The sequence below is a fragment of the Bacillus rossius genome, chromosome 5 (genome assembly GCF_032445375.1).
Source record: "Bacillus rossius redtenbacheri isolate Brsri chromosome 5, Brsri_v3, whole genome shotgun sequence".
NCBI classification, from domain to species: Eukaryota; Metazoa; Arthropoda; class Insecta; order Phasmatodea; family Bacillidae; genus Bacillus; species Bacillus rossius.
In genome coordinates this window covers 59051840-59067499 of record NC_086333.1, presented here as the reverse complement: position 1 = coordinate 59067499, position 15660 = coordinate 59051840, and the positions used below count along the sequence as shown (strand labels likewise).

At 39.8% G+C, this 15660-nt stretch overlaps 1 protein-coding gene across 1 annotated transcript; it reads right to left on the bottom strand.

Moving 5' to 3' along the window:
- Positions 1-3265: 3265 nt before the first annotated feature.
- LOC134531841 (uncharacterized) lies at positions 3266-15024 on the bottom strand. The gene is made up of 3 exons (XM_063367822.1): positions 14877-15024; positions 11975-12114; positions 3266-8206 (listed from the first exon to the last, which is right to left on the bottom strand). The coding sequence occupies exons 1-3, from the start codon at positions 14938-14940 to the stop codon at positions 7874-7876; spliced, it is 537 nt and encodes a 178-aa protein (XP_063223892.1). The 5' UTR covers positions 14941-15024; the 3' UTR covers positions 3266-7873.
- Positions 15025-15660: the final 636 nt, after the last annotated feature.

The following is a 15660-nucleotide window of genomic DNA, read 5'->3' as shown; positions in this document are numbered from 1 at the left end:
AAGTAAAAAAAAGAAAAAAAAAAAGAATTAGCTGACAAGCTCTCTCGCCGTCTTCTTGGGGCGAAAACGACCCCTCAAGTCCGAAGCGTGAAGTCGACGACCGAAGTTGTCCCAGACGAATGAGATTCTCTCTCTCTCTCTCTCTCTCTCTCTCTCTCTCTCTTTCGGGGTCTGTCCTCCCAGAGACGTCATTCCTGCTCTTTCCCAACTCGCAGGTTGCACCACGCATGCCCGCGCGTGAATCGACGTTGATTCAACCCGCGCTGCACCGCCTGCTCCTCCCCCCCCCCTTTCTCTTCTCTCCCACACTCCTCCACCGAACAGCCTACTTATTTAACCTCCCCGCCCCCCTCTCAAGCGTCATTCAGCTGGACACAGCTTGTTCGTCCGCAGGACCGGGCAAACAGGGCAGTTGGCAAGGGCACTGGCGAAGGGGAAAGGGACGGAATCTGCGGGCCACTGGTTTTTTGCGTCTTCGGTAACTTTTTGATTTCAGGATCTGCATCCTTGTTACCAGCTGCCCGCTCGCCCAGGCGTAGCTTTACAGCAGTATTTGTTTCCCGTATTCATGCTTGGTCTCACACGCCAAGTTCCTGCCTCGTCGGAGGTGTACTTGTGTTAGTGAGGCGCAATGGTAAAACTTATAGATAAATCTTAAATAGATACGATAAGCATATGTAATATAATATGCATATGCATTACTTATGGCATATAGTATATATATATGCAAGCATATATGTGTATGTATTCACGGGGCTTGAATTCGCAAGACTTCCGATGGTTTTATCCGTGTGCTCCTGTATATTCCTGGCAATATTTCGTGTTGGTTTTTCCGTGCCTTCCATGTTATTGTTGTAAATATTTTTTTTTGTTTCGTGTGGTCCCACGTTTGCTACCGACTGTCACATATAATTTATGTGGGATATGATATCAGAAAAAAATTTGGTCTGAGTAAGATGTTATTTCATTAACATAGTGGTAGTAAACGTGTTAATAAGGTGGTTTATCATATAGCAAAATACTATATTTTTGGCAAATGGAGCCTTTGGCTATATATGGTAACATTTATAGCCAGGCTACAAGACTACATTTGTAGACTGTCTACAACACTACGTTGTAGCCATATATAGCATTTGGCTACATTTGTAGCCAGAATACAACGCTATATTTGTTACCAGGCTTCAAAGCTACATTTGTAACCAGGCTACAATGTTACATGGTAGCCAGGTTACAAGACTAAATTGTGGTCATATGGAGCTATTGACTACATTTGTTGCCAAGCTACAAGGCTACAGTGTAGCCAGGCTACAAGGCTACACTGTAGACATATGGAGCAACTGGCTACATTTGTAACCAGGATACAACGCTACATTTGTAGCCAGGCTTCAAAGCTTCATTTGTATACAGGTTACAAGGCTACATTTGTATCTGTTAAAATGTTTCAGGTTCATATTTTTTGTAATGCCAAATAAATATAACTGTTTCCGTGTGCAGAAACTTCAAAGTATTAACTGTTTAGTGCATTTTTAAAAAAATAAGGCAGTATTTCAATAAAATTTCTTTCAAAAAATCAAGTACAAAGGCGGGTCTTAGAAATTATTTATTTAAATCTTAAATGCTGAATCAGCTCACTAAGGTTAAGGATAACAGTTACAGCAGGCATGCACATTGGACTTTCAACCTGTTTAATTTACGTTGTGTAATGCGCGCTTATTTCAATGAATTTCTGGTGCATACTAAAATTCCACCCTCAACGTCCCTAAAGAAGTATAACCCCAAAAAAGCAGGCGATGATAATTCCGGTTTTGGGGGAAACGTCACAAGTTTAGTGTTGAGATATTCACATGCGACTCGTTCGTTGCTCCTTTTGTTCGGCTAGCCACTGAAAAAATCAATAGTACCATCTTGTTAAGCAAAATTATAGTTCTGTTTATAAAGAGGGGAAATTTTTGTACCTTTTTCCCTAGAATGAAAACTTTTCGCACGTTTATCAAACTTAGCATTATTTTAAATAATTATACGTTAAAGTTGGTGTCCGATTTTCGTATAAGTTCATTTGCAACATGAGAACACATTAATTTGCTCGTTACCGAGGTTAGTTGTTTACACATTACTTGCGAGTTTGAAAGACTCGCTCTCATTTTTTAAACAAAATGATGGCGAGTGTGTTATATTTATAACTTTGCTTATTGGGCACACATAATATTGCAACAAAACAGCAAACCTTCTCTGTGAAATAAAGAAAACTGTTCAATGAACGTACTTTTCTTTACAGCCACACGAATAATTGAACTATAAAATTACCCCAGTATTTTATCCAATCAACACTTTCTTGTTTCCAACATTTAGTATTATAGATGTTATTTTCATTGGCAAATAAATCCCCTGTGGCATAGAAATGAGTATTTTTGAAGTGAAAACTTCTTTAGCCGCGTTGAACGATTTGTGGTAGGGGCAAAACTTATGGGTTCGCGTCACCGACATGCTAGTGACGTGTTGCGCCAGACTGGCGAATCGCAGCGGCCTGTGTACATGTATACGCATATATACACTAATACATTGTATATACTCGACTGTATAATGTGCGTGTTGGACACTTTTTTGGATGGGTGAAATCTTGTGAATTCGCATCACCGACACGCTGTAGTAGCAGTAAGTGAAGTTAATTTGACCACGAGAATACATGACCTAGGTCTGACATCACTGGTAAGTCATAGCTAGGTAATGCATTTTTACGTAATTTTTACATACCACTGACATCTGTTGTGACTAAAAAATGATGTAAGGATAAATGATATCATGCTGATATCGTACTGATATAATACCAAAATCATTTTCCTACGTACATTTGACGTAGAAATTATGTCATATTAAACATTTAAAAACAAAGTTTTAAGTTTTCACTTCTGTTGGCATTCCCCATGACTGGCTATATATATATATATATATATATATATATATATATATATATAATTAATAGCTAAGTTTACAGCTGTGCGCAACGGCTGCGGTATCCGCTTATAGGATTATCATAACAGATTGCAATCAGCTGTTGGTAGTTCAGGTAGCCTATATGACTCTACCTGGACTTTGATGTATATACAAATGTCATAATGGAATACACTGGTTTCAATGAACACAAAACACCTTGCTGTTGGTGGATAAACCGTAAAATATCCACTTGAGCTATTTACCCAAGCATGTAAACACAGTTATTATACAATAACGATTGACAAGCAGAAACTGTTAATAATAACAACAAACATAAGACCATGACATATTTTATTCGTATCAGTGCAAGCAAACCTTTCATCTGTGAAAGTACAGTGGCAATACAAAATTGAGTTTTATGCGTAGCCTAGAAAAAAAAAATCATTTCTCAATCACATGCTGCAAATCTATTGGGAAAAATAAAACACTCACGATTGTAGTGTCGGGGGCGGGACGGGGTACCAAAAAACTTTCTCAACTGCAGCCTTGGCCTTGTGACCTCCCTTCCTGTTACCAAACACCGCGGGGCATTTTAAGAGTGCTACTTTTTTCTACGTCTATTACCCGAGATGACGTCACCGCGTCCTTGGAACAAAGAACGTGCTCATGAATCAATCATTAAAATTATTAACAAGCTGTCTTGTGTGTCTCGGTTCGCGGTCAATGACCAACCAAGGGCGGGGGGGCTCAATAAACACCTTTATTTTGATCCGGGCGATGATTAACCAGGCACGTTGCCCGCCTGGAGCGGCCTGGGCAGGCAGAAAGTGGGCGTTGACGACGCTCGACTAGAAACTGCTCTAGATCTAGGAGGCGTCCGTTCACGAATACATGATGATTGACGAGGAGCCGCCGCCACTTACGTACAAGCCCAGACGTGTCGTATAAATGTGTGGGTCCTTATTCCTACAGGGACTGATGAATATCCGCGTTTTCTGCTACCTCCACGATGGACTTCACAGTCCTCTGAAACTCTGCAATCTCGGTCAGGTGCCCCACGTGTTCATTGATTGCCGACTGGCGGGAACTTCTTCAGCCAGGGTGGCTTGTGATTCAGCGATTCTTTGGCTGGGGGTTTCCCACACAGAAAATAAAAATTTCTGTACTTTTACAAATGATTTCTTTCGAAACCAGTTGCCAAGAAATAGTTTGTAAGACTACATATGACATATTGGACCTTTGTACAACACATGGCTACAGTCATTTTTTTGCATATATGAAGTACATTTTTTTTTCGAGATAACATTAAGTATATCTTACGAAAATTTAAGCATAATTTTATATTTTAATTGCTGTTTCACTCAGGCATATATATATTTTAAACAATGGAAAATATGATCGAACATTTATTCATTTTGACTTTAGTTTTATCATGTTTATTATGTACGCGGTTAATACTGGAAAGATAATAAGGGAACAGTTTACAAATAATTTTTATTGTTGGAGGTATTAGGACAAAACAAAGCAAAAATGCTCAGGTAAGAATCCGAACACAGTATTACTGCGAACACTATTTTGTAGTGATACAGTTCTTTTCAAGCAAATGTACAAATAATAATTATTATTTTTAATTTTACATAAATATTTCTGTTCCATTTACAAAAGTAATTACAATGCATTGGCCAAAATATTCACCCTAAATTGTGTGCCAATAGAAGATGCAGCTTATAAGTAAAAACATTTTAATTTTAAACAATCGCGAAATGATTCCGCGAATTTTTTCCGGTATAACTATGCCAAATATTGATGGAGTGATTCAAATCACGAGATAATTACGAATCCAATAAGAACCCATCAATACGTAAATATACAGAGATGTATTTATCGGACTGCAATGTTTAAAGTTGAGCACCCATCGCAATTGCATGTATAAAGATTACAAAGGACTTTCAAAAACATTTCCGTCTATACTGTTACACGCTTGGTCGCACGCTCGTGTACCTCACGTGACGCTCTATGTGGCCACACACGGCTGTCTGTGATTACCGCTGCGGCATGCATGACACATGTTGTGCAGTCCTTGGGTGAACAAGTTCACTCATTCATCCCCGCATGACGCAAGCTTCCCGCTGTAAGTAGTTCCCAATGCGCGGACGTACTTCGTCAGTGTTGGGGATAGGACCCACATTCACGTGACTGATCTGCTTCAAAATGACGTAATGAAAAATACGCTCCGTGAGAAGCGCTAACACATCGTTAGTGTCACGTGCTTTTCGCGAAAAAAATTTTCCAGACCAGCTGCGTGTTAAAACTTCGTAGCAATGTCTATTTTTCTTGTTTGTCTGGGTTTATTTAAGTTGCATTTCTACTGTCAGCACACCTATCTTAGCCATCCAGTGCGGAAACAGGTGCGTCATTTACGGCCCGGCAGAAGGCAAAATAGGGCAATGGCTTCTCTTGAAGAGGGCCACCAATTACAAGGAAACAATCGTTAGACCAGTCGTTACATATTGCAGTCTAATGAGCGATCACATTATTTCTTGAAAAACAAAAACCATATGTTCCTACTCATCGTGAATCAGGAATTACTTTGTTGCTAATATTCAAAAAATAACCCGAAGAAAATATATTTAAAAAAAATTGTTTTAGCGTTGTGTCACGTGGCAGCTGTGACGCCTCCATTCAGAGCCACGAGGGAGATGTCACAAGCAGTGAAAAGGCGTTACCGAACGAGTGATTGTATTCTTCGAGACTACTCTTTGTGATAATCCACGGTTTACCTGAAACTAAGTAGTTATACCCAAGGACTGGAATAATTCGCGTTTCCTGTGACCTCCAGGATTGATGCCACGGTCCTGCGCACACTCGGGTGAATGTCACGTGTTCATTGGCTGCCGACTGATGAAACGTCTCAACTTGGTAGCCTGTGGTTCGATACGTATTTGATCAAGGGTTCTCACCGGGTTGTAGTCTTTCGAATAAAATTATTGTTCGGGACACGTATTTTACGAGAAAAAAATTTCAAATCAGCTGTGTAGCGTAGTCTATGTTTAATGGTCGGCTGGGTTTATTTCAGGTACTAATTCTACCACGCCAGACATAGACATCCAGTGCGGAACGCCCGGCCAAAAATTAGTGGTTGACCGGCAATTACGATGGAACAATCGCTAGCCCAGGCATGCCTTATTGCAGCAAATGAGCAATCACATTTCATTTCGCGAAAAATACGTGACTTACCAATGACTGAAGCTACTGAGAGGCGTACGTATATTAATTTTCTCCAATCGCTAAATAAGTACACGAATTTCTCCCGTCTCTAAGTGTACAATGTTATTTTTTTTTTACTTTTTGAGAAAAAAATAAGTTTCCATAGTTTTGAAAACTATCCTGGCGCCATTATGTTGATACGTAGGGGCATGCATATTTCGCGAAAAGATGCCGAGAAAGTTTAAACACTGTAGCTTCGTCTGTGGTGATTGGGCGAGTTTCTTTCCGATTTATATCGATTGTTTCATAACCGATCACAGTAATTCAATGCGGAAGCAAACGCGTCCTGAGTGGCTCGGTCAAATATGGCAACGACTTTTCTCGCAGACGGCCGCCAATCACAAGTAAGAAACCGCTGATGCGGGTACAACTTTTTGTAGTCTATTGGTCGTTCAGATTTTTTCGCGAAAAATTCCTGCCCTTACAAATGAGTAGAGACCGGGAAAATTCGCGGATTCATTTCGTGATATGTTAAAATTCAAATAATTATACTTTTTTGCTACATTTTCTATTGGTCCGCTATTGATATGGAGGACTCTGGGTCAATTAGTGACCCTGCTCACTGCTCACTGACTCGTGACATCTATTAACTGGGAATGATTTGTTAATCAATACTGCTTTTATTGAGGGTTGTTCATTGGCTCAGAGTCCTTCAGGCAAACTGTGGCCCAATCACTGAAGCAGCGAAAAGGTAAAAACATTTGGATTCTGGTCTTTCGCGAAATGAAATAGCGAATTTTTCCGGTCTCCTGCTATGAGTATCAGTTCGCGATAGGCGTAAATTCGAACTATCGTGCCTATGTGATCCTTCTTCTGCTGGCACACGGTTTATTTGGAAGACTGTGGGCCGAAGAAGTGTTGAGTCACGGACAACTCTCGAGCAGGGGATATTTTGTCACGTACACTGAGAGAAAGGTTTGTTTGCCCTCAACAAAATATTTGTTTGTATATGGTGAAATAAATATATTTTGTTAATTCAAACAAATATTTTGTAGCAGGAAAGATTCTGTCAACCCAATAAAATGGTTTTGTCAACTCAAATGTATATTTGGTTAGGTGTAACAAATAATTTTTGTTTCTTTCCGAGTTTGGTTAAGCTAACAAAATATTTTCTTCCACCTAGTAAATATTTGTTTCACCATATACAAACAAATCGCACACCGAGAATAATGGGGCCACATCTCAAAAAAACTAAATTTTACAGGAGAGTGAATAATTGAAAGTTTATTCTTAGCCTCAGCAATCAGGAAGTGCATAATGTCGGCACTGTTTCTATGGCACAAATCAAAATATGGCTATGGTGTATTCCAACCCACCCTCAGCTGTACGAATAATAAGGCCGCATGTCAACATGTGGCTGTATTATTCTGATTTCTGTTTTACAATTTTAAAATGTAATAAGTACATATCTCATCTCAGGTGAATATTTATTGTACTACATATATGGCCTTGTTATACCGAATAGATGTAGCCATAGACATTAAAAATATCCAAAAATGTAAAAAAAAAAAAATTTTTTTTTTTTTGAGATGTGGCCCTATTATTCTTGGTGTACGAAATATTTGTTTGATTCAAACAAACCCTTTTCTCTGTGCATGTTGAGTGTTGCGGAGACCATCCCGGAGGTCACTCAAACAACTCAAACACGCGGGAAAAGGCGCTGACGACGCGACGTCTACCAGGTGTACTCGATGCCGATGATGTTGCCCGGGTTGTTGGCGCTGACGGCGGCGCACGCCCCGGAGAAGCTCCTCGTCGTGTGCCACGGGTACACGCCCGCCTCGCCGCCGAACAGCACGCCCACCGAGTAGTAGAACACGCCGCTGGGCTGCAGCAGCGGGTAGCCGGCCGCCGTGGAGTTGAGCAGCGACACGCGCAGCTCGCGGCCGTAGGCCACGTCCCCCAGCAACTGAGCCTCGGCCACCGAGGTCCACGTGCCGCGGTCCACCTTGCTGATCGTCAGGGTGACGTTCTCGCGGTACCCTTCGCCGCCGCCGCACAGGTTCACCTGCCCGCGCGCCGGAGTCACACACAACACCACGTCTGACCCTCTCGGAGTCTTGCTGTGTGGCCGGTAGGAGGGAACATCTATAGGTAGAGACCGGAAAAATTCGCGGGTTCAATGACCTCCGGGATAGACTCCACTGCACTCTACACACCCGGGCAAATGCCAACTGTTCATTGGCTGCTGAACTGGGTGGCCTGTGATTCGACACTTCTATGAGTGAGGGGTCTCTAATTGGCCCTCATTACTCCAGATTAACAGTGAACCAATGTCAGAAGCAGCACTAAGGTATAATTATTTGAATAGTAGCATTTCACGAAATGAATCCGCGAATTTGTCAGGTCTTTATCTATAGTAATATGTAAATGGGCGGCCGCCGCCTTGCTTCGGGCTGAGGAGGAGTAGAACCGCCATCTTGGATTGTGACGTCACGGCGTCCATATTGGATGAACTTGACCTTGGTGGCCATATTGGATCCGCCATTTTGTTTCCTAGCCATTTTGAATTATGACGTCACCGTTGCTATTCCCGTTACGGCCGACATCTTTGAAATCCGTAATTTTTAAGGCTAGAAAAATTCTAAAATTCATAAAACATTTAAGTAATTCAATTCAATAAAAATATAATAAAAATAATTTAAAACAATGTTAATAAAAAAACGCACTTACGTCATGGAGCTCGGAGTCCTCGGTTCGAACCTGGTGAGGGTAAAATAAAAAAAAAATGGCGACCGTTCCTTCCTTCATGGAAGTCGCCGGCACACTAACCTTCCGCCACAATTGCCAACGTGTATATATATAGGTGTATATATATAGGTGTATATATATAGGTGTATATATATAGGTGTATATATATATCGCCAGCTAGTATGATGTCATGCCCGCCATCTTTTTTTCGTCTGCTAGAGTGCTCTATCATCTTGTTAGTTTGATTTTTGTCCACTAGAGAGCAGTATTAATTTATTATTACTGAAATGCCCACCATCTTGAAATTTGGGTGCCATCTTGCAATTGTGTAATTATTAACCTACAAATTCGGAAAAAATTCCAAAAATCATTAAATAAATCAGTTGTTAATTTACTGTTTATATTCGATCGAGTCCTGTTCTTGGTTCTATCCCTGGTGATGCAAAAAAATTATGTAAAAATAACGATATCAATAAATCACGTTAAAAATTCTAAAATTGGCTTTAAGTTCCTCATATACCAGCCTCCAGTAAGCCTATACTTATGTCCGCCATATTGAAAATCCGTAATTAATTAGCTAGAAATCGGGAAAAAATTACAAAATTCATCGAGAATATCACTCATAATTTTACTGATTAAACCGATTCTTAATATTAGATTTTTGTTCACTGCAAAAAAAAAGGTAATTTAATTTAAACTATCGCAAAAGTGACAGATTCGAGAAATAAAACACCACAAGTACTTTTACAAACATTAAATTTATCACATAAATTCTACACTACTACAAGTACAAAAAAACTAGCAAATTACTAAATTCTTGAGATTTATCGATAAACTAATTTTCTTAGTGTAGTCATATGACATTGAGGAGTCAATAAAATTTTTATTTTTTTATTTTTTTATTTCTAGCATAAAAATCATGGATTTCCAAGCTGTCAGCCGTAATGGGAATTGCAACGGCGATGTCATAATAAAAATGCCGAGAAATAAAATGGCGGATCCAAGATGGCCACCAATGTCGAGGTCAAAGGTCAAGGTCATCCAAGATGGACGCAGTGACGTCACAATCCAAGATAGCGGTTCGGCTCCTCCTCCTCAGCCAGAAGCCAAGCGCCGGACGCACGTTTTCATACATGTTCAGGATCTTAGATTTTACAAATTTTAGAAATTTTAGATTTTTATATGGGAAACGTTTTCTGAAACCGGGAATTTTCCACCTTAAAATAGGAAAAATTCGAATTTTATTTATATTTTTTAATTTTTTTGGCGGATTTTATCCTCTTAAAACCGGGATAATCTGTATCGACTTGGGCGAATTGCGAAGATAAAGGTCAAACGTCAAGTTTTTTTGTCATACAAGATGGCGGCAGTGATGTTACAATCTAAGATGGTGGACCCCGGCGCTCACAGTGAGTAACCCACTGGGTGATAATGTTACAGGAGAGAGAAAGAACTAAAACGTGACACTCCATCCCAACTACGAGTGGTATTTATTGCTACCTCTTAACTACCTAGTTTTTCATTTCACTGAGATTATTAATAATACTAAGGTAAGGAAACACATATATGATGCTTATTGTAATAATAATAATAGTAATACTCAAATGAATCTTTTACATTTGTTAAGAGTTTTACTGAAAACGGGATTGTGTTTCATAGAAAAGATTTCTCCATTATAAAACTCGGAGAGTACGTGCAGTAAGTAAATGCGAGGAACTTAATGTAAAAAATGATAAATAACTGATAATATCGGAGTACCGTGGCGTGTTAATTAAGGACGATGTACTACCTACTCACACTGTCACGGAAACGTAAATACACAGGGGCAGGCATTTTTCGCAGAAAAAAAAATCTGAACGGTCATTAGACTGCAATAAGGTATGCCCGTACACTTGTAACTTGTAGCCGTCTGCAAGTAAAGCCATTGCCGTATACGTAGGGACCGGAAAATTTCGCGGGTTCAATGACCTCCAGGATGAACTCCATAGTTTTACGTACACTCGGTCAAATGCCACCCACTCATTGGTCGCTGTCTTGTGAAACGTCTCAACATAGCAGCCTGTGATTCGATAAAGCTTCGGTTAGGTGTTTCTCATTGGCCCAGAGTCATCCAGGTGAGTTGTGAGCCAATAACAGAGGCAGCACTGAGGTATAACTATTTGTATTTTAACCTATCGCGAAGTGAATTCGCGAATTTTTCCGGTCTCTACTTATATGACCAGGCCATTCAAGAGACGTTTGCTTCCGCGCTGGTTGGCTGTGATTGGTGTACCTGAAATAAACTCAACCAATCACGAAACACAACGAAACTACATTGTTTTAACTTGCAGGTGGTCTCGAAATTCGTTCCTAGAGCTATTTCTAGGGACATGTATTTTTCGCGCAAATATTTCCAGACGAGTTGTGTGTCAAAACGTTGCAGCATTGTCTTGTGCGTATCGTGGTTGTCCGGGTTTCTTTCAGCACACCAATTACAGCCGACCAGCGCGGAAGCAAACGCGTCCTGAATGGCCCGGTCAAATAAGACAATGGCTTCTCTAGCACACGGCCCGCCAATTACAAGGGTACGGGCATACCTTATCGGTAGAGACCTGCAAAATTCGCGGATTCATTCTGTGATAGGCTAGAATTCAAACACATATACCTTTTAGATGATTTTGCTGTTGGCTTACTGTTCATCTGGACAAATCTCAACCAGTTATAAACCCTCAACCAAAGAAAGGTCGAATCACAGACAAACCAGCTGAGACGACTTACAAGTCGGCAGCCAATGTACTGTCGTTATTTGCCCGAGTGCACAGGGGTATGTGCAGTCTATCCTGAAGGCCATCGAAACCGCAAATTTTGCAGGTCTCTACTTATCGCAGTCTAATAAGCGGCCAGAATTATTTTTTTTTCCGCGAAAAAGAAATGCTTTTTGCTATTCCCTTGTAAACACGTGTGCCAAGATCGGAATAAGCTAGTGGTATACACATGGTCGAATCCTATCGTGCCGCGAAATGAATCGGCGAATTTGTCCGGTCCCTGCTCATCAATCCCTCGGGAAGTGTGTGTGTTGGGAAGGGGGGGGGGAGATGTCGCCCACCTGGCTGGCCAGGATGAAGGCGGTCACCTTCACCGCCTTGGTGAAGCTCCACGTCTCCTGGAAGACACCCTTGGCCGAGTGATACAGCACGTCGAAGGCCCTCGGGTCGTACACCACGGACTTCTGGATGGGGTACACTCCTGCGGGAAATAGTTACAGGTTTGGCCAAAAGTCATTTTGATTTACAGCCCCAATATGCACAGGAAAAAAAAAAAAAAAAACAATTTTTCAGTACTTTCAATCAAGATTCCTTTGGAAACCAGTTGCTAAGAAATTTTTGTAATTCTACATGGCTATGGTTATTTTTGCATATATGAGATATGTTTTTCGAGATAATAATGAGTATTTCTCACGGAAGTTTACACATTTGAAAAAATATTTTGATTTAATTTTCATTCGAGCACATATTTTTTAGAACGTGAAAAAAAAGATAATTGCATATTTAACAATTTGACTTAACTTATTTTTATCATGCATATTATGTCTGCACAGGTAAGGGTTTACAAATAACTTTAACAATTCGAGGTACTGGGAAAACACAAAGCATAAATACCCGGGTAAGAATCAGAAATAGTGTACAAAATTACAGTATTAGTCGCAAATTTTTTATGCAGCGTTCATTTGGAAGAAAATATTTAGTTTATTGTCTAACATTTACAGCATCAAATAAAATAATAAAATGTAGACGACCTCTTTTTTCATGAAACTGTTGCAGAATAACAACTTTTAAAAACATATCATCATAATAAAATGCAACGTTGACCTTACTATAAAAATACATTAATATTTACTGTAACGAGTTAAAATTATTTATATATATATATAAATGTTTTTAATTAGGGATAACCCCATTTATATTGTTGATATACATAGATATAGTATAAGCTAGGTCAGAGGCAAAACTATTGCAACTGCAACACATGGTTCTTTAAAGACTTAAAAACACCACAATTATGATCTTCAAACATTATCCTTAAAATGAACAGTTTTCCGTCAATGAGTTATATAGTAAAGTTTAAAAAAATTTAATGTACACAATGCAATCACATTATTTATTTCATGCTATGGTTTAAATGGTATTTTGAGGCTATAAATGTATTAAATTGATAAAATTCTTCATAATAAACTTATTGGTGCGTGATTGCTACGTACGTTACAAGTGATACTTCACCCACTGGTTGAAGTTCAACGTCAGCTCACTAATGGCGCTGCTCCTGCTATCTGTGTTTTTGACAAGTAACTTGACAGCTAACATGGTTGATTAATTTAAGGTACGAGGGACTTAGTAAGTGTTAATGCTAGTGCAGTAAATTTTTTTTAAATTGTATTTTAAAATTTATTTAAGGCAGTTTCTGGTAGTGTTAAGAGGCTTCAGAATAATGTCTGTAGTAAACAATTGACGTATCCGCAGCCTCAAGGCTTCGCCACATTAAATTTCTCGGTGCCGCCATAGAAGTGCAAGTGTAACAAACATGGTGCCAAATAGCAATGCAGTTACACTATTCTCTTCCCGATCGTTGCATTTTCCGTAACGCTACTTTCGGTCACAGTATGATTACATTATTGCGTCAACTTACCGTCTATAACGATAGTTATGCTATGAATTTTTTTAAAATCACGAGTAAAAATAATAAAGAGATAAAACCAAAATATCTGCTAAGGGGTCCACCTAGTGAAGGTTTTTTTTTTGTGTCAGTGGGGCGAGGTGATAAGTGCGAAGTTCGCTAGTGCTTCTAGCGCGATATCGCCTCTAAGTGCTAGGTTAAGAACTGGCGCGCAGTCTTCTCGTCGTTTGTGGGACAGCTATGAGATCTGAGTGGTAATTGTATAAAAAAAAAAAACATTATATGGCGGGAAAATGAAGCTATTGGTGTAATTCAAGGCCTAAAACTGGTTTGAAAACACACTGTTCAGCCATTTTCACTCTTTTAAAAATACAATTTTGGAAACGAAATACGTAAAACAGAACTATTTATCCGCCCTCGAGGTATTCTTAAAATGCTTTTCTTAAACGGACGCCACTCTGATATATTGAGCATTTTTTTCCCTTTCAAATCGCGTGGTTTCTTATGAATCTCAGCACAATGAGTGTATAATTATTTGAATCCTAGCGTATCACGAAATGAATCCGCGATTTTATTTTTTATCTGGTCTCTATCTGTTGTATGTGTAGTTTCGAGTTGAACACGTCAGAAACGAGTTAAAATACCCTTTCAAGTGGCTGTTTTTTTTTTGACGTGACAACGTCTAATAAATCGATGAACGCCAACTGCACGCACAAAAAGTGTCCCGTTATGCACATTGTCCCGTTACGCACATTGTCCCGTTACGCTCATTGTACGCTTGCGCCGCAACTATCTCTCTTCAACTCGATTGGAGCAACCATCCATTTGACTTTTTCGAGGCACATTAAACTTGAAACACTCCCATTCGTTTCCTACTTTTCCTATAATCGTCTTATCCTTAACATAATTAACACAGATTGGAAGAAGATAAATAGCAAACATGTATAAAAGTTATAGTTAAAAATAATCTCTTCGTTAAAGTCATAAACATATTTGAATTAATGAGTGCAAATAAAAGTAAATTTAGCAAATTAAATTGTAGATTTCATTTCACTCCTTCTTTGCATCCATACGAAATAGCGATAATTCAATTTTATTCATAAAAAGTATGCAATCATTTCATCAATGTTTTGTTATATGACGTTGTCACGTTAAACTATCGTCCGCAAACCGACTTTACAGACAACCAATTTTTTTTTTTTTTACGAAATTCCGGACTTCGCATTCACCTAACCGGGAAGTATTCCCTTCCCCCTCCCAAAAAAAAAAATATCTCTCTCCGAGCATTTAGCGCGCCGCGGGGTAGTTGAGCTAGGTCCGCCGCCGAGGGCGCTCACCCAGGCAGGAGGGCGCGCCGAGGACCAACAACAGCAGCAGCAGCAGCGGCAGGTGGAGCGTCATTTCGGCGCGGTGGGCGACGACTGTCGGTGCCCGTCGCGTCGGCCGCTGCGACCGCCGAGGACATCCCGCGGTGCCGCGGCGACCACTTCCAGCGGCGCGACTGTGCGGGACTTCCCCCCCGTCCGCCGTGCCGGGTTCCTCGCAGCGACGCACTCCGATCCACGGACTTCTCTCAACGATCGACGAACCTCGAAACAGAAGTGCGCGAACATTTAGCTGGAAATTTTTTCCGAAGTTCCCCTCGATAATAAATTTTTTAACCAGTATTACCGGTGAAGATATTTTAACAAGCGTGGGCGATACACGGATGAAAAACCTACTGGATATGACTACCGACACATTTTTTTTGACAGATCCGATTAGAGATATCAAAACCGTGAAATTATATCCAGAAATTCAATATTTTCAAGTAATAAGGCAGTACCGTCACAAAATTATTTATTAAAAGTATTTTTGATATGCAACAAAACGTATTTTACCGCATACAATTGAACTAATTAACAAACACAAAATGTTATAATTATTACAGAAAATTCGAAGTTGAAGATACCCACTGGAGCAGAACAGATGAATAGACCCGATAAAACGAATACATCACTAATAATTATTACTTATCATATTCATTCAAAGTGAAACTTCTTCAGAGCCAGCAGGGTGGGTCGAGACGATGACGTCATCAGAGCGTAACGAAAAAAATGTGTAACAATGGAATTTGGAATT

Excerpts from the sequence above, each read along its gene's own strand:
- LOC134531841 (XM_063367822.1), bottom strand. The coding sequence starts at position 14,940 with ATGACGCTCCACCTGCCGCTGCTGCTGCTGCTGTTGTTGGTCCTCGGC. Across the intron at positions 12,115-14,876 it reads CGGCGCGCCCTCCTGCCTGG|GAGTGTACCCCATCCAGAAG; the intron begins GTGAGCGCCCTC and ends TATTTCCCGCAG. Across the intron at positions 8,207-11,974 it reads CCTTCATCCTGGCCAGCCAG|GTGAACCTGTGCGGCGGCGG; the intron begins GTGGGCGACATC and ends GCGCGCGGGCAG.